At 39.9% G+C, this 18,728-nt stretch overlaps 1 protein-coding gene across 1 annotated transcript in view; it reads right to left on the reverse strand.

Annotated features, from left to right (window-relative positions):
• Positions 1–17,784, reverse strand: part of itsn2b (intersectin 2b) — a 35,170-nt gene extending 17,386 nt beyond the window's left edge. Inside the window, exons 1-16 of the mRNA XM_025907018.1 lie at positions 17,534–17,784; positions 9,689–9,747; positions 8,931–9,023; positions 8,138–8,201; positions 7,849–8,024; positions 7,368–7,601; positions 6,223–6,325; positions 5,543–5,679; positions 4,815–4,878; positions 4,039–4,176; positions 3,794–3,870; positions 2,849–3,111; positions 2,623–2,772; positions 2,366–2,506; positions 2,022–2,109; positions 1,642–1,781 (exon numbers count right to left, since the gene is read on the reverse strand). Coding sequence (XP_025762803.1) covers positions 1,642–1,781; positions 2,022–2,109; positions 2,366–2,506; positions 2,623–2,772; positions 2,849–3,111; positions 3,794–3,870; positions 4,039–4,176; positions 4,815–4,878; positions 5,543–5,679; positions 6,223–6,325; positions 7,368–7,601; positions 7,849–8,024; positions 8,138–8,201; positions 8,931–9,023; positions 9,689–9,695 — 1,875 coding nt within the window. The 5' untranslated portion in view covers positions 9,696–9,747; positions 17,534–17,784. The remainder of the gene's footprint in view (positions 1–1,641; positions 1,782–2,021; positions 2,110–2,365; positions 2,507–2,622; positions 2,773–2,848; positions 3,112–3,793; positions 3,871–4,038; positions 4,177–4,814; positions 4,879–5,542; positions 5,680–6,222; positions 6,326–7,367; positions 7,602–7,848; positions 8,025–8,137; positions 8,202–8,930; positions 9,024–9,688; positions 9,748–17,533) is intronic.
• Positions 17,785–18,728: the final 944 nt, after the last annotated feature.

The following is an 18,728-nucleotide window of genomic DNA, read 5'->3' on the forward strand; positions in this document are numbered from 1 at the left end:
CCTTAACTTATGAAGGATGGAAACCATCCCACGCATTCCAGCAGAATTGTAAGAAGACATTAACTATTGTTCCCTGACACGGCTGCCATGAACCTCAATGACTGGAAAAACAAGTAGGGCTGCTCAATTAATCGAATTTTAATCTCGATTACGATCTGGGTTTTCAAAGATCATTAAAAATGACTGAGCCGATTATTAGCACCTTCCTCGTGCTTTACTCTCGCGCTGCTCCGTGTGGCAAATCGAGCGCACCTCTCTGCGTTTCGAACACGTGTCACAAGAGGACCCGAGGGAAGCTCGGAAAGCTAAGCAGAAGTTATTTGGAGAGGAGAGGATAATGGCTGCTGAAGAAAGAATGCCGTTGGTTGAAACGAGAGGTAAAACGACTTCAGTGGTGTGGAAACCAATGTTCCCTCTAAGCTGCGCACGTGCGCAATTGCGCACTGCTGGCACGGTCTCTGCGCACAGAAAATCTGCGTTGCGCACAAAAAAAAATCTAACCTGAATTGAAATTAAAATCAAAACTTTAACAATTCTGTTTTGCAGTGTTAGTCAGTAAGTGACTGGCTGCGCCTGTATGGGATTAGAACGATGCCACCTTATCCTATAGTCCAGCCAATAATGCGATTCACATTCGTATATACGCAGCCAATCAACGTGGTTGACAGGCTATGACAGCGTCCTTATGTGCCGACACCGGTGTTTTAGCTAGCAAAGCGGCGTGGCTGATGTGCAGTGAAGCCACATTAATGACAACGTGTACAACCATTGGAGATGTGAGCAGGACAGACGGAACAATTGACGGAAAAAGTGTTCCAAAAGTGTTCCAATAGTGTTAACATACTACACAGGTCATGAACAGGATTTTTTAAATTTTCATTGTAAGTGGGCTAAAGCAGTTAATTAAAAGTAGTCTAACATAAATGTAAATGCTGTAATTTGATTATTTTAATAAACCATGTAACTTGGATGGATTAGATGCTGGCGTGACCACAGTGCACACGTCTGATGTCGCTCACAGTGGTCCAAGGGATCGCTCAGGGAGTTTGTGTGTTCGCTCAGACACATGAAATATTTGAGGGAACATTGGTGGAAACATTATGGGTTCGCGGAGTCAGACGTGGATCAAATATTATGCAGTATTTTGAAGTTCACTAAACATAGATGTTTACATTTTTCATTTATTTTTTATATTGCAAACATTTGCACTGTAACCAGTATTTGCACACTATTTTATATTATTTTTTTGACAATCTTTAAAGCCATTATTCAATACATTGTTATTGTTAAATAAATATCGTCAAATAATCGAGATGTCAATTTCAGTGAAAATAATCGTGATTATCATTTTTCCCATAATCGAGCAGCCCTAAAAACAAGCATTCAGCATTTTCTCATGAGAGTTTTCTAAGGCTGTTTTCACACCTGCAGTGTTTAGTCCGTTTAAATCCATCATAACTCAGTACCACACACATGCAAAGAACACAAACTGTACCTACTAGCTGTAAAATAAACTAAGGGCTCGCTTAGTTTATTAGCCACAACATCAGAACACAGCACCTTTTACCTGTATTTACTTTGTTGCTCCCGCCCCACATGCATCTGGCCAATAAGCAGACTGAAGTAGTGACAGATTCCTACCTGCATGTCTTTGTTATACTGGTCCATCTCTGCTAGTTTGGCAGCCGTCTCTTTCTCCAGAACTTCCAGCTGTTCTCGCAGTTTCATACACGTCCCTTTTTTCTCCGTCATACTCATTTTTAGGGTGGACATTGTCGATGCTACAAGCAGATAAAATACAGTCAACTGTCTTTCTGAGAGCACTGTGGTAACTGATGGCACATCTATCAGACAACAATCCATAAATTATTTGCATTTACTTCTTCTAGTTGCATGTATTAAGTAACTATAATTACAACAAGTACAATGAAAACCGTGATAATTAAAATCTTTTCATTTTATTTTCCATTTTTCTATGATTGATGGTCCAAAGCTTGGCATGTTAATTTTTCACTACTAACCAGGCAGGTTATTAAGAGACATATTTTTCAGCTTCTCAGTCAGTCTTTTCTGCTCTGGAGTCAAGTGGGACAACTTTCTCTGGAACTCCTAATGGATAAAAAAAAAGAAAGAAAAAAAAAAAAGAAATGCATCACTGGAGGGGGGCGGAGTTTCAGAAAAGATTAACAGACACAAACCCTCTTAATAAAGCAATACTCATATACATAGGTAAACTACTAAACATCTATCCTTGCTACTTTCAGCACTAAATGTCATAATATTATAATGTTATAGAAACACACAAGGAACTGAATGAAACTCAGAAATGATCTCAGAAAAAAATGGAGAAAAAAAAAGCACAGACCTCAATTTGTTTCTGCAGATTGTTAATATCCTGCTGGCGTGCCTCCTTCCTTTGATTGTTAAGATCAAGCTCAGTCTTCTGAAGCTTTTTCTTGTTCTGAAAGTCACGCAGGCGGTCAGAGATCTGGCGGTGCTTGTCACCCTAAAGGAGGTAGAGAAAGAAGAACAGAGATAAACCTTCAGCTTAAAAACCCCACAACATGTAGATAGAAAGTATTTTTGCTCTATGTTGGACTGAGATGTCTCCTCAGCACTCACCACTGCCTCCAACTCCAACTCCAGGCTCCTCTTCTTAGCTTTCAGTTTGGTGATTTCATCCTGCTCCTGTTCCTTCTTTAACTGGAGCTCTCCTTTCCTCCTCCTCTCCCACTCCTCTTTTCTCTGACGCTCGAGCTCCCGCTGTGCAGCCTAGAATAAACGGACACACAGAAGTAAGTACACCATGCATCACTGCAAACAACTCATTCTGAGATGTTCACCTCACCTCTTTTCTCTCTATCTCCCTCTGCCGTTCTTCCTCCTTCTGTCTCTCCAGCTCTCTCTGGAGCTCGAGCCTCCTCTCCTCCTCTTTCCTCCTTCTCTCCTCAGCCTCCCGAGCCTCCTTCTCTCTCTTCTCTCGCTCTTCTCTCTCTTTCTGAGCGCGCCGCTCCTGCTCCCTCCTTTCAGCCTCCAGTAAGGCCAGTCGTCTTTTCTCCAACTCCGCATTCCCTCGTTCTAGGTTAGCTTTGAATTTATCTTCAAATGATACTGAAAACAAAGTAGACATTACTGATCATCGTACTTTTCATGTTAACATTAAGAAAAGAATTGTGAACATGTATGTGACTAAATACTGATTATTTATTCGAGGTCATGTATTTAAAAAGAAATTGTGAATCATTTTTATAAGATTTGGAGGATTAGCATTTAACAATGTCCAAACATTCTAGCTGCTACTTGTAGCCCAAGTCACCAATACGTGCACCACGTTCCAGACGCTGTTCTTTAAAGACTCAGACTCATTACTAGAGTTTGACCCACCATTTCCATTTTACTATGCGCAGCTTCTCTCATATTTATGATAAGATTATTTTAATCTGTGCATCCTTTTCTTTTCCATTTTTGGTAGTCAATCTATGCGCTACACAGGAAACACACAGACCAGCTGCAAGTTTTGTAACTCATCCCATTTAAAGTCCAAAGTAGTGAACCAAGGAAACAGAGAGAGAGAAAGAGGGTTAAAGCTGAGATGGTTTACATGTGAAATGCAGTTACGGAAAAACAAGAAGAGGGAAAACTCAAACTACACCTATTATATTAGTATTTCTCAGTGTGTGCAAAAAAAAATTAAATAAACATCTGTGATCCATAGCTGCTGGCTGCACATGAACCCTCAGTTTAAAAAGGCTGCTGTCTGTGTGAGTTGGTTGTGTTTATTGGTAGTACTGACTGTTCGTTTTTGGTTTCTGTGGAGGTTCAATTTCCAAGTCATCAATCAGGGAAGAGCTGAGGCCATTCGTGGCACTCCTGCAATACAGATTTCAGTTTCTTTGAAAATACAGCATGCAACATCACTCACATAATAACACGTCAATACAAAAAAGGTTTCGTGCAAAAACCTTAAGTCAAGCATTTATATATAGAGAATGAGAATGTTGGAGAGGTTTTGGTCCAGCAGAACATGTGTCCACATACCTCTGTGAGGGTGGTACCAGCTCAGTTGGCAGGGTTAATGGCAGTGGTTGACCGCTCTTTGCCAAATCCACGAGGTGCATTGCCAGAATAAACTCCTCCGCTTGTAGCTTGCCATCTTTATCCACATCTGCTAAATTCCTGCAGGAAATTTGCAAGTTGGACTTTTATAAAACATAACATACACTTATCATACTTAAATGCAGCAGAATAATATTCATGGGCAAACAATATTGTTACTCAGGAATATTTGGACCTCATAATTACAATTACAACATCAATATTACAGCTATTGGACTTGCTGCTTAAAAATGCTTCTAAGCTTCTCTGACATAACCAGACTAGGTGTTGAAGCACAAGATGCACGATCATATAAAACTAACTTAACCAAATTCAATAAAAACAATTAACAGTTATAGGTGTAAGTAGCTAACTGTAGAAAAAAATGTCCATTTGATTTGATAAATCCTGCTGTATTCAGTTGCATAAAAAATATTTCAGAAGCTTAAAAAAAAACCTGACCAAAACAAAAGAAAAAAAAAAACAAAACAGCAAATCTTTTGTCAGAAGTTTTAACCCATTTTAACAAGTAACAGATACTGGGAGCAGCATTCTTAAACAGAAAACAAAACAAAAAACAATTACTTCCTTAATAATAATAATAAGAGGTATTGTGAGAACGCTACAACTGAATGAAGTTTCTTACTTCTGGCTGCCAAACCTGACTGTAGTAATCAAAAGACATGTTCAGACACAACAAAATGCACACATAATCCTACCAGATGGAGGCCAGTTGTATTTTTGACAGCATCGTACTTTCCATCACACCCTTCACCTGCAGACCTGGTAAGAAGAGGAACAAATGTCAGAGCTGTGGAGCACAGAGATGTGGGGGGTGTGGAAGAAGAAAGAAGTGGTGTGTGTGAAATGGTATAGTGTGTGATGATATATTAATTAAACTACATAACGTGTGGTGATGACAGGAAGCAGATGCAACACCATAACCCATTTTTCCTTGAGTGACATTGTACAAAGTTTACAAAATCTAAAAAGCAGATGATGGCAAACAGTCTGCGACAGCATGAAAACACTCAGCTTTAAAAAGGTCTACAAGGACACAAAACTTAAAGGAATAAAAGAAGCCCTTCATGTAATTTATTTACTATACAGACTGCATAATAAAAGTCAAGTTGCATTACTAAGAAAATTGGAAAAAAAATCTGACCTTCATTCTCATTTCAATAAATCTTTTTAGACACTAACTAGAGACACAATACTTGACTGTGCATGGTGTTGAGAAACGCTGTGACTGAACACACCCGCTACTATAGCCTCCACTACTTACTTAGAGCTAACTAAAGGTTGATACAGAGGAAAAAAAAAAAGAGGAAGGAAAATGTTATGAAGTCACCAGTGATTGTTCATCACCATGATCCACACCTAAATTCCTTAAATAGTTTGGTTTTATATAACCTATAACGTGAGCGTACACATAAATGCATCATACCACTGAGGTATCCAATCATCTGTTTATCCAAGATGTTGAACTGCTGTCTGTATTTAAGTCTGGAAGCATGTGGCACAGCCCAGTCACTGGGAACAGCATTCATGGGGGACATCACAGATGGGGTTGAAGAACCAGAGCTGAAATACAATACACCAGATTTTTAACGTTTGTACGCATAATGGCCCTTTTCCCATTAGGACCTACTCAGCTCAACTCATTTCTGACATTTTATTTTTCTGACATATAGCAACGCGCCCAGAAGTCCTGTGATTTAATTTGTTTGCAACACAAACGGAGCACAACAATGGAGGGCTTCAAGGCGATGGTATTCCTGCTGCTCGGTGTATGGCTTTTTGTCATACTTAGTGACCACGGTGTTTCCTCGTTGCCCGGTTTCAAAAATGGCAGTTTTGATTTTTGTGAAGTAGTCGCCCTTGATGCCATTGACTCGCCAGTCAGTGGCATGCAGTCTGTTGATGTCACATTTTCAGGTCAACTCAGATCACTTGGGACCCCGGTTGAGTAGTTACCTAGAGCCGAGTTCTAACATTTAATGGAAACCCTAAAAATTCAGTCGAGCTGAGCCGAGCAGGTATTAGTTGAAAAGGGCTAAAAGAAACTGACAAGGTAAACAAGTCAAAGGTTGCCCAGACATGCTTATGTATATGTGCAGGTCTTACCTGCCAGATCCCAGGTCTAGCAGTGTTGAGGCCGTGTTTATACCAGCAGGAGAAGAGGCGCGTCCAAGCGGAGAGGCGTAAGAGGTCGCAGATAGAGGTAGGCCTGAAGCAGAGACACACACACACGCCTTAATCATATTTCAACAATAGGGCACAAAATGTTATTCAAACACTTAACCGCAATTACAAAATGTGATGTTCTTTTTTTCACTTGGTGAAAAAGTTGAGAGTTCTGTCTACAGTTTTCTTAAATGGCAGAGGCCTTATATTAATATACTGTGATCACTGTTGTAACCTTGTCAAGGACAGGGAGGCCATTTGTATGGAGATGAGACAGAGACCTGACTCTGCAAAACAGGACAGGAGCCATTCCATTTCCCTGGTTTTCCTTTAAAATCCCCAGAACTGCTTCATCGTCAGCAAATATACGGTATTTAATATGAGAGAACAGCCAGCATTTCTCCTCAGCAGTTTTCATGCTACAACAAACAGCTGATAAGCATCAAAAAAGCAATAATCAAAAAGACAAACAAGAGCTGCCTAACAGTGCATACCTAAGTCAAAGGTGAACATTCCCTCCATAACATGCATTATTCAAGTCCCCCAACCAGAAGGATATCTAGTTTCTGATTAGTTTGAGGTATTTCCTTAAGAGCATCAACGTGATGCAAAATTTGTGGCTCTAGATCTAATTTCCATTAGACTAAAAAATTTAAACACTACCAAGCTGCTTGTGCCAAAAGTTTGCATACAAATCCCGCGCACTATTAGCTAATGCAAGTTTATCATGTTAAAAAGCTGGCAGAATATTTAATACACCCTTTTCCACATGTACTACTCTTTAAAAAGAAAAAGGCTGTTGAACAAAAACCTTTCTTAAAACAGAAAAATCTTCAGAACAAAGTTCTCCTTTAGGGAGCTTCATGGACTTGCTTCTTTAGTTAGTTTTCAGCTGTGACAACCTGATCAACTAGCATGATAAACATCGATTAGATAACACAAAGCACTATGATAACCTCAAATATTTAAAGTGTAGTGTATTTAATAATATCCTAATAGTTTTCCTGTTAGAGGTCTCTCAGATACATGGTGAAAAAAACAAAAATGACAGCTAACTGATTAATAGAAAAGAGAATTACACACACCAGTATTCAAACCTCCAGAAGAAATTGGCTGGAGGAGTCCCATGGTGCCATTTGGTACTGTGGTATTTCCCATAGCTGGAACCACCAGGGGCCTGGGGGCAGTGGACATCATTAGTGGGTTCATTCCTGATGATGAAGGAACCATCGGGGTGAGGCCTGTCATTGGTGTCATAGGTGACACGGCCATAGGAGCCAACATGCCAAGGTTTGTTCCAGGCATCATAGAACCAATTCCTATGACACAATTAGATACACCAGTTTTGATCACAGTGATTGAAAGCATGCATGGAAACAATCAGTCAGACACAGTTTAGATTAGTCTAAGTGCTGCAAAATCTTTGAATGGAGAATTCTTCATAAAAATCATATTTTAAATTCTACCTAGGAGCCATAGCAGCTCTTTCTTTTCCTGTTTTTGTGGGCCATGTCCATTAAAAGGACATTCACTGCTATAGTGTACGATGTAATAATAATATCGTACCATAGGCAGGGGTGGTGGGGTTATTCATGGTGGGAGCACGCACTGGAGGCTGCTTCATGATGATTGGAAGTGATGACGGAAGTGGTGTACCCGTAAGTTTTAGCTTTATAAGCTTCATAGCGACAGAAAACTCCAGCCGGTCCATCTTTCCATCTTTATTCATATCGGCCAGAGTCCTGGGAGACAGAACACACAACATAAGCAAGGAAACGGTGATGGCTTCTCAAGAAGATCCTCTCAAGCACAGCATCTTATCCACTGTGAGAGAGTTTGTGTGTGTTTCTCTCACCATATATCAGCCAACACTGATGGAGGCAGCCCTGACTGAAGGAAAAGCTTCTTTGCCTGGTCTCCTATAAAAAGACACAGAGAGGGAAGAAAACAGAAAAGTGTCAGTTTAACCTAAGTATGAGGTTGTACATCACTATGTGGACTTTAATACATATGTTATATTGGTTATATTTACATGTGCCTCGTTGCTTGAGCATCTGTATTTGTATGCGTCTGTTTATTACTGTAAATCACAGATGGGTAACTCCAGAAGGCCTCGTTCACTAAAATTCCATCCAAATATTTTATCAACATTTATATGCATCTTGCCAGTTGTTTAATGTTTACCACTGCATAGGTAACGGAAGACACAAATTAACAATGCAGAGGCACTGCAGTCACGTAGTCAAGATTCCTTCAGATAACGACGCCTCTTATTGACATTTTTGGGGGTTGTTTCGTGTTTTTCCTCTTAGGATGTTGCAGGGCAGACTGAGATGGTCCACTGGCCGGTTCTGGTCCTCGGGCCACATGTTTTCATTTATAAAGCACTTTTCAACCTTATCGATGCTACAGAGCGCTTTACAATGTTTTCTACTCCCATACACAGGCACTGGCATGCCATCTGAAGGAACATAGTATTCAATGTTTTGCTCCAGGACACTTCAGCATGGGGAGGGGCTGGGGATTAGGGATACCTGAGCCACAGCCATTTGCAATTTCCAGTTTCATCATGATAAAATAGCACTCTGAAAACCGGCATCCAGTCACTGTGTGAATCATGGACAAACAGCATGTTTAAATGTCTGTACCTGTGACGTAGCCCATCGTTGGGGAGAGGGAGTCAAACATCTGATCATGTTTGTCCCTCTCCTCTGGGGAGATTGCCCACACACTTGGACCACCTGAGGGGGGAAAGGAAATGTAAAGTTTCAGACATAGTCAATGAGATTAAATAATTCCAGGCAAATATGCCCCAAGAAGTAGCAGGTTTAATTTTTCTAATTAATGTCAGCTGATTTATCAGATATTCAGTTCACTTCACAAGATTACAAAAGCGTAAAAAAGAAACAGGAAGACAGGTGCACACACACAGACCAACTCACACAGATAAGATGAAAGAGGCCAGCCTCAGCAGCAGTCAGACACTGGGAATCCACCAGTATTGACAAAGTGATAACGAAGCTCAATTTTCACTTTGTTAAGTGGAAAAAAAAAGACACTTTTACTGCTATTCAGCAAGGCTGTTTACTCCACGATATATCAACAACACCAACATATATAAACTACACCAAGACCAAAAACATAAACTAATCTGTGTACTTTAGTCCTGTAACTGAAGCTATTCGTAAAAAAAAGACAAGATTTGGACCAGACTTTAAAATTACCAAAAAGCACAACTGTGCCAAACTATAACACAACCAAACACAACCCAGCAATTATCACTAAAACTAGCCATATGTTGCCCTCAGCAGCTCTGCAGAGCCACATTCACACACCCCTCTTTCTTTCATTCTCCACACACAGATTTAACACTGTCCTTTATACACACAAAACGCAGTGATCTTACCATTCATTTTCGCAGGTGGAGAACTCCCAGTGACGTCCTCAGCTACTGTTCACAGCCATCTGCAAAACACACATAATCACGGTCCAGTCATCAGTCAATACTGCAGCTAAGAGAGGACAGTACTGTCACAGAGAGCAGGCAGATAAAAAGGCAGAGAGAGGCACAGAGACAGACCAGGCAGAGAGAGAGAGAGAGATTCTGGTCGGTCAGCAGAGTCAAACAGGGCTTCTCCTGTTCGCTTTGGCCACATCCCAAATCTTTTCAACCACATGGACTTTTTTCAGCACCATCAACACTGACGTTGTAGCGGCCAGAGTGAAATACATGCTACTACAAAAGCTAAACTGACGCGCACTTATTTACATTTACTGTGTCCAGGAATACAAAACCCTGTTCGTTCTGTGTTTGATCAGCAAATGTAGACTGAACAAAGGATCTGCAGCCCTTTGGTGTTAAACAGACACCACTTCTTCAAAAAACTGCCCACGTTTGATGTACAGATGTTATGCTTTGTTCATGTTTATTCCCCAGTGTGATACAAACACCATCAAGTTATTATTACAGACACAAAGTTTTTGTTCAACTGTAGTCCATGATAGGACTACTTAATTATAGCAAATGTAACAATTACAACTATTTACATTTTTTTCCTAAGAGCAATAAAAGAAAGGCTTTTGGAAGGTTCTTGAAAAATCTGTAGTAAGTGTCACAATACAAGAATCAATCCTGTTGATTGATTTTTATTTCCAGCTCTCTATTTTCTAAAGCTTATCTGGGTCCAGGTCATGAGGGCGACAGTCTAATCAAAGGATAGCATTAATTGAAATATGACAGTGAAAGACATCTTAGCACAGGGGTGAGCGATTAACTTTTAAAGTTAATATTACCAGGAATGAGTTTATCCTCTACGGTGTGAGCTTCTCATGTGACCCCAGGGGAAAATTACCCAGTCCTGCCTTAGAGGTTTACCTAGACAACCACAGAACGAACTCCACTGGTTACCAATATTCAGCGACAAACCAACACTCAACAAGCAAACTGCTTCCTGTGTGAAAGCCCTTTAAGACTAAGCCCAGATGTTGTTTTGCTGCTTGTACATTTTCAGTCTTTGTCCACAATTTGTAGCTATAGGTAAGGTTACGATATTTCCATCTAGAGTAAAGTTGTAGCTCAACATTCAGCTGTTGAAAATGAGTAAAGACAAGATACTACACTAAAGCGACAAAGCAATACTCTTAATGACTTTTAACCTGCCTTCCTGTTAGCAGAGACTATGACTCTTTCTCTCTCTCTATCTCATCAGGCTTTGAAACCGCTCTTGTTGAGTCATGCACTTGCAAACAAAGTGTGGGAATTGGCCTATTGTTGCATAAACCTGTTTTATATAGTAGGAGGCTCAGCTTCTTCTTTAAGGTTGAAGTCTATAAGTTTCAAGTAATTACATGTGATTATGTGATCAGGCAGGTCTGTCCCAGTACTTTGGTCCAGACTGAAATATTATTATATAGGGACAGTGCACAGGGGTTGACTGTAATGTAAACAACAGGGTAAATGTAGCAGACTCTCTGTCTCATGTATTATATATGAAGTCCTTGTTGACAGAAGCTGGTAAGTAGCTTTATGCTGGGTTGGAGATGTAGTTATAGGTCTTATCTGTGGCTGCTGTAGCACTCTTCCTGTTAAATGATCATTACAACATGCACAACAGAACCGAATTGTTTAGATCTGAAACAGTTGTGAATGTCGTGTGAACTTATTTATTGAACCATTAATAACAGGAGTAATGCAACACTGAATACAGATCTAATCTTTAACTATCCGACTGGTACGTCAACAATTTTTCTTCATATTTTCTCTTTTCCTTTCATATTCGCATCTTTAGAATGACAGCTTTCCCTGTTATCATCACTCTACCATCAGCCGCTCAGGTTCACATGATGAAGGTGGAGGAGGAAAAGCAGGAGAGAAATTCTAATCATTCTGCTCACCACTTCCTGCCTAACCTACGAACACAAGCATTTCCTCAACCAACATCAGTTGACAGGATGTGATCACAGATCTTGGCAGAGAGGCAGCTTTTAATGTCCTAAAAAATAAGCGTGAGAGCTGTGGTTGAAACTGACACAGTATTCCAGATTAAAGAGTCATTTATAGCTGATTACTGACGTATTTGGTGATAAGAAGCCTGTGCATGAGAATATGAATGAGGGAGAGAAAAAAACTGAAAGAAAGTGCCTGGCTGACGCTCTTACAAGGGCAGAGAACAACAAGAGAGGGCTGATCTACTGCCTGCCATCTGTCACTCTCCCTCTCTCCTTCCTTTCCCGAGTCAGACCATACTCTTATTCGATATCTCTGATCATCCATTCTTTCCTCTGCTACTCCCATCTATTTTGCTAGCTGTTTAGATGGAGAGCGTCAAATACAATCATACTAGTTTTAAATGAATTTAGAGCATATCATTGCACTCTCTATATTACCATCAGCAGTGACAATGGACAGTTTGGTTGTTCCTTTTAAGAAATGTACTTACTTATGGAGGCATTTGAAAGCCACTGACACTGAAGTCATGGAATCTAATGTCTGGTAATGCAACACTACAGGAATCTGAATGAATAAGTGAAAGAAAGCAGCAGACTGTTGGTTTTAAGGTTTACTGTTTCCAGAGTGAGCAAGTAGTCTGACTTTCCTCACAGGGCGGCTGCCTGACCAACTGACCGACTGAACGTCGGACTTGGCTAGCACAAAAGAGTGACCTCAGTGGCAGAGTCAGCTTTGCAAACTTCATGCAAATACCTTCTGGAATCGCCCTCCACATAAACACACACTGCTTCAGTAGAAGCCTTGTGCTGCTAAATGAATACCTCTGACCCACCATTTGCATAGACTCCCCCAAGGTAAAATCAGAGTGAAAATCAACAACCAGAGCTCCACCTAACTTAAAAACTAACCTCATCTATACTTAACCAGTGATGCAGAACCTTTTAAAAACATCTAAAAACAAGTAGGAAAAGGAAAAGCAAAACAGATTCTAAGCTAAATGCACTGTTTTGATACAACTGAATCGCTCTATCACTATGGTTGACAGGAGACAGCTGCCTTGTAGATGGAATGTGCCATTACTGCAAGCAATAACTCACCTAGAAGCCATGTGCTGATAGTTATAGAATACGAAAAGCAGAAAAATGCACCTCTAATTACCCTTAGGAGACAGGCAGGCAGATACAATTTGTGAAAGGTGACAAGCTTAAATAGTACTGGACAAACAAGAGAAACTCGCAAAGCTGAAAAAAAGTCTTGTGAAACTAGAAGAAAAGAAGATCCAATGGAAACCGTGACAAGTGAAGTGAGCTATATATTATTCTACTTATGTTTGTTGAATTTAACTCAGAGAGCGTAAAGAGGATGGACATAGCTTCCTTGTTACAAAAATAAGAAGCACCTTAAAAAAAAAATGCGCATTTTACCTAGTGGCCATCAGATGGCGATAGCTGTAGTTGCAAAAAACTTCTAATCCTATAAAAGTCTATTAGAAAAACGACTTCCTTTATTGACCTTCATCTCAAGGCTTCAAAACAAAACTTCAAAAGGTGACATCCTGGTAGGTCTTTTATGCTGTCTATGGTTCGAAATATGAACTTTTAATTGAAGCCACAGTTCCCAACAGCATTTGCAGCCAGGCAAGGAGCTGAGACTGAGCGCTCAGGATCTGTGGTTTTCAACAAGACAACAACCTTAGGGATCCTGCCAAGAAAACACAGGGTGGCTCCCCCCACTGACAGTCCTGAACTGACCCTGCCACAATCTGGGCACAAACCCAACAGAGCTCTCAGATAGACCGTGAATTTACTGTGGACCAACGCTCTTTATGAGTTTGGTTGAGTTTGAAAAACGATAGAAAGCGTAGAAATTTCCAAAAGAAAGGTGTGTCAAACGTGTGATAATTCCCACAAACGACTGAGGCTGTTACTGCTGCTAAAGGCGTTTTAATCAACATATAAATGAAAAGGAAAATTAGATATTTTCATTGATTTACAAAAGTTTACAATAAGTGTGACGTAATGTGCATAGTTCTGTAAAAAACTGAAATAAAAACTTGAAGGTCTAAAAACCTCTGAATGCACTACAGTAGTAGTGAACAGAAGCTCTCTGTAATGAGAATAGAGCAGCAACCGCAATGCATGTCTTCAAATCTGAATGACAGCAAGAATCCAAGCTACTGATGTTTCTATGCCCAACACTTTGACTTCCTCCTAATTCTAGCTCTATTTGTGTGTGATGCTGGTTTTGAGTTACAGTGTATGCATGAACAATTTTTTTTTTTAAAACCTTGTGTAGTTCTGGTTTTAAAAATAAAACAACCCAAAAAAGAACAGCTGTTATACAGCTTGTCTGTATAACTAGAATTCTGAGAAGTGGAAAATCTGATAACCCCTGGGTAGCAAAACACATAAGTCTGCCTTATGTGTCCACTCATCTTGGTGTGAACACACATGCAACAGCCATTGCTTTTGTCATAGTTTGGTACATAAATAGACATGTGACTCACAGTGTCCCAACCTGCAGTTCATGAAACAGCTCTTACACAATGGTTGAGAGGTGGTGAAACACGGTAGTATACTTGCTAACAGCCAGCATAACAGTAACACTGATGTCCACATAATCACTGTATACTGAAAAAAAATAATCAGAATGAACAGTGGGACATTAGATGTTATTTTTCTTCGACCATAACAGTCTAAATTCCATTGCGGAAAGAGCTTTTCTTTACAAACTACAATCAACTGAGTTTTTGTGTTTATATGCATATCAATTTGCTCTTTGGAGTTCTGCTGTGGACCTGCCTGTCTATCAGTTAGTATACATAACAGTGAAACCTGTTGGATAAATAGCATGACTGTTTCTGACCTTAGCTTCTTCAGTAGACACTTTGAGCCATGTGTGCCTTTCTTTCTGTCTGTATCTGTTTATACCTTTTGCTTTGTGCTACTGGGGACCTCACTGCCATCCCACCCTTGCTTAGAATGAATCAAGAATTAAAGAACATGACGTAACACTGTCAGGGATAGGGATGAGACTGAGAACAGAAAAATATTCTGCACCCTGTCAGTCCTGTCATCATCACTGCTCTTTTCAGATACAAACACTGCGTGAATGCCGTTCTAAGAAATGATTGATTTTCTGCCGCCTCTCTCGCTGACCTCACACCAATGACATCAACTCCATCCACAGTTCTGTTTCTGCCCGATGACACCCTTTCTTCCCCTCTGTGTCTGCCTTTGTGTACAGTAAAACTACCCAAGCTTTCTCTTCAGCTGTTTTTAATCTGTATTTTCAATTCCTTCCCACAATACAGAGACAATTAACAGGTAGTTTTATTAAAGGGATATTTCAGCATCCACCTGCTCTGCAGTAAACACCCATCTACCACACTCAGGGCTGCAAAGCAAACCTGCAACATTTCAGATTGGGTTTGATTAACTATGTTTGCAATGCCAGATTTTGTTTTCTTAAGAGGCATAGCACACCTCTCCCTCTTTTAGCCTGGGTTTGACTCACCTTGATTTGTCCATCTATCTGAACATGACAGGGCCGGAGAACGTACACTTCTAAATTTGTTATTTGGCTTGTGCATGTGGCTCAGTGGGAACATGGCAATGCTTCACCACTGCCAAATTAAAAAAGACTGCGAGTCTGGTTTGACTGACGAGTTAATATCGGACCAATATTTATATATTAAATGAAAGTTGGATGAGGAAAACAGCAGGCTGCTGCTTAGTGTCCAGTATTAAAATGACAAGCATCAAGTTAGGATTGGATAAAAAGAGCTGCAGCTTGGTAAGACTCCTCCCTGTACTAACTCAGCATGTTAACCACTTCAACATTTTGCTGATTTCAGGGTTTTAATAGCTTACAACAGAACTCTGGTAGGTGATGATGTACGTGAACATGATGTGCCCACATATATTAAAGGCCATAAGTCTTTGTTACCTTATTAGAGAGACATTTGTACATTTTCCTGTCAATTTAGGGGAACAAAATGACTCCCCAGTGCTGATATAAATGCTGGCAGGATAAACGCTACACTGGTGGAATATTGCTTTTCTCAAAAGAAAAGAACAGCAGATACACTCAGCATGCACTTCATTCCAGACCTTTCAAACATTTTCTCTAAACCTCTGTCACTTATTTGTTTTCCAAGCAACTATCTAATAAGGTTGGCCTTCGGGTAAAAGACTCTTTAAAGCTAAAAGAACTTCAGTGCATATGTGCACCTTATCTGTCAAGTTATCAGTATTATGCAATAACAAAAAATTTGCACTGAAAATAGACAGCGCCGGAGCAACTGATGATAATGTTTTGTGGTGATGTGGTTAATTTGAAAGCTTTTTAAACAACAGCCTGCCCAGTTAGAAAAATAAATGCTGCAATATGTTACCCTGCATTCCCCCCCCCCAAGTTTTTAACTAAACTTATTTGCAATAATCAGTCACAGTAGTTCGTATTATTAGTAGATTTTATTATGTTTCCAGATTCATTTTTATTTCAGTTCAGTTACTTTCCACATTGTGTTCCCTTGTTTCAGTTAAGTTTTTATTACCTTCACTTTAGTTATAGTTGATCATATGCACGAATACCTCCTGGTTTAAGTTTTGTTGACTAACTTTGACCAGACTTATAAAAACTAAAAGAATTTTCCCTCTTTTTTTAAAATTTTTAATAATTATTATTATTAGTGAGTGGCATAGTGGTGCAGTGATTAGCACCTCCCAGCAAGAAGGAATGGGATTACCCTCCAGGCTTGGGACCCTTCTGCGTGGGTTTTCTCTCACAGCCCAAGGACTTGTATGTTAGGTTAATTGTTGATTGTAAGGTGGTTGTAGGTGTTAATGTTAGCCCTGTGGTAGACTGGCGACCTGTCCAGGGTGCACCCCACCTCTGATCTTATTACAGCTGGGACATGCTCCAGAGCCCCCACGATCCTGAATTGGATAAGCAGTTCAGAAAATGCATAGATGTGTGGATAATAGTTAGTTTTCTATAATCCCAATACTATTTCAGTTAGCTTTTTGTTTCCAAGCTCACTGGTCATGGTCTTAATTGTAAAAACAGAGATTATTTCGCAGGGAAGAACCATTGTGTGCAGCAGCACCAATTTACAGTAGCCTATAGTAAATATGGTTGAGTAATCCTGTCAGCTATTGGTTAGGAATTAACACAAGAAATATATTTTGAATTATTTCATTAAATGTATTTGTGTGGGCTGCGGCTTTCACTAACTAGGTCACTTTGAACAACTGAGACCGAGCAGGCCAATAATTCATACAAAAATTTCCACTTGGGCAAGGTAACATCATTTACAACCTTCATCTCGGTGTATGTGTCTCTAGATAAACCGAAAGAGTTGCATTCCCTGATCACTTGTCACCAGTCACTGAGACCTGCCTGCAACCTGCTCAACTAGTTTGAGCCAAAAGGAATTTAGGAGACTTTCCTGCAAATCTGCCCTCACAAACCTCCCAGATACACTTTCGCCATAAAAGAAGCGCCAACAAACACTCCTCATCTGGTTGTCCACAAACAAAACATTTAATGAAAACGCACAACTTAGTAAGCTAACCCAACTCTCACGGTCCCAGGTTGTTTGGCATCCACGGTGAAGCATCACCTCTTTAAAGAACACTTTTTCCTTTCATATTTTCAAATTAAACAAGGCACATAAGGAAACACGAACACGGAAAAGTCATTAAAAATATCGAAAAGTCAACAGGGAGTCTATAAAGCCATTATTATGAGAACATCAAACTTATAGTCATGCTTAGATAAGCAGTTTCGCTTGCCTACCTCTCTCACCGCTACGGTTCAAAAACATCAACTTCTGAGCTTTCGAGAGGCCGCAAATGACGAGCCACCACTTCTGGACGGTTTCCCACACACGCTCTCAAAGTTTAGTATCCGCGGAGAGTTGCTGTTTTCAGGAGATATGTTAAGTTTGCCAACGTTTCTGCTCAGAGAACCTGTTGCTGACAGCTCGGTGTGTCACACCAACAACATGGCTGACGACGAGTGATTGGAGCCTGCGGGGCGCTGCTAACGTCCGGCGAGTGGGAGGAGAGAGAAAGGGAGGAATAAAAGTGAAACAGATGGAGAAGGAGAACAATCGATGGGATGGGAGGCAGATAAGAGACAAGTGAGGGTAATATTATACGATATGGAGCCAGACTAGGAGAGTAATGGAGAAGAGATTAAAATCCTTGTATGACTTTTAGATTATTCATTACAATTTATGAGAAAAGGATATTCTGAGAGTATACAGTCATATATTTTGAAATTATATGGGTACACCTTCTGTGATTATACAGTCATGTGTTCTGAGATTATACAGCCATACACTCTGAGATTATATAGTCATATATTCTGGGATTATATAGTCATATATTCTGAGATTACACAGTTGCACATTCGCAAGAAACAATTCAGAAATCCTCTGTGATTAAAGTCACAAAGAGTAGCTCACTTTGGAAATTTGGATTAGCTTATATAGCCAACCAATAGTGTACTGTATTAGATCGGTAAATCAACTCATTGCCTGTTTTTAACTGGGTGTAGCTATGTAAATTTCCAAAGCCCAGAATTGTGATAACATCCAAATAATCCAGACTTTGAAGTGACACTGTTGCCTTAAATTAGATATTTTTTTTACTGTGGGTGGCACTTGGGTGTCCAACAATCAGTCATTTCCAAAACTGATTGGAAATTTCTTAGTCACATACCTGGACTGTAATTTGGCCATATTTGGCTGCTCCAGTGGGACGAGATCACTAGCTCTGTGGGAATGCATGATGGCTGCAAAGAGATTTTTTTTTTTTAAATGATAGAAAATTCAGTGGGTGATAATTTGAATGTTAACAGATCCCCTGCCTCCATGAACACTCATTACGTACCATACATGCCCACTACTGATATAGCAGTTGCATTTAAAAACACGATTTAATGCCAGTAACTAAGTAAATAAGCCAATGAATTTTAGTCGCAGTTT

This window comes from Oreochromis niloticus, linkage group LG1 (assembly GCF_001858045.2).
Source record: "Oreochromis niloticus isolate F11D_XX linkage group LG1, O_niloticus_UMD_NMBU, whole genome shotgun sequence".
In the NCBI taxonomy this organism is placed as follows: Eukaryota; Metazoa; Chordata; class Actinopteri; order Cichliformes; family Cichlidae; genus Oreochromis; species Oreochromis niloticus.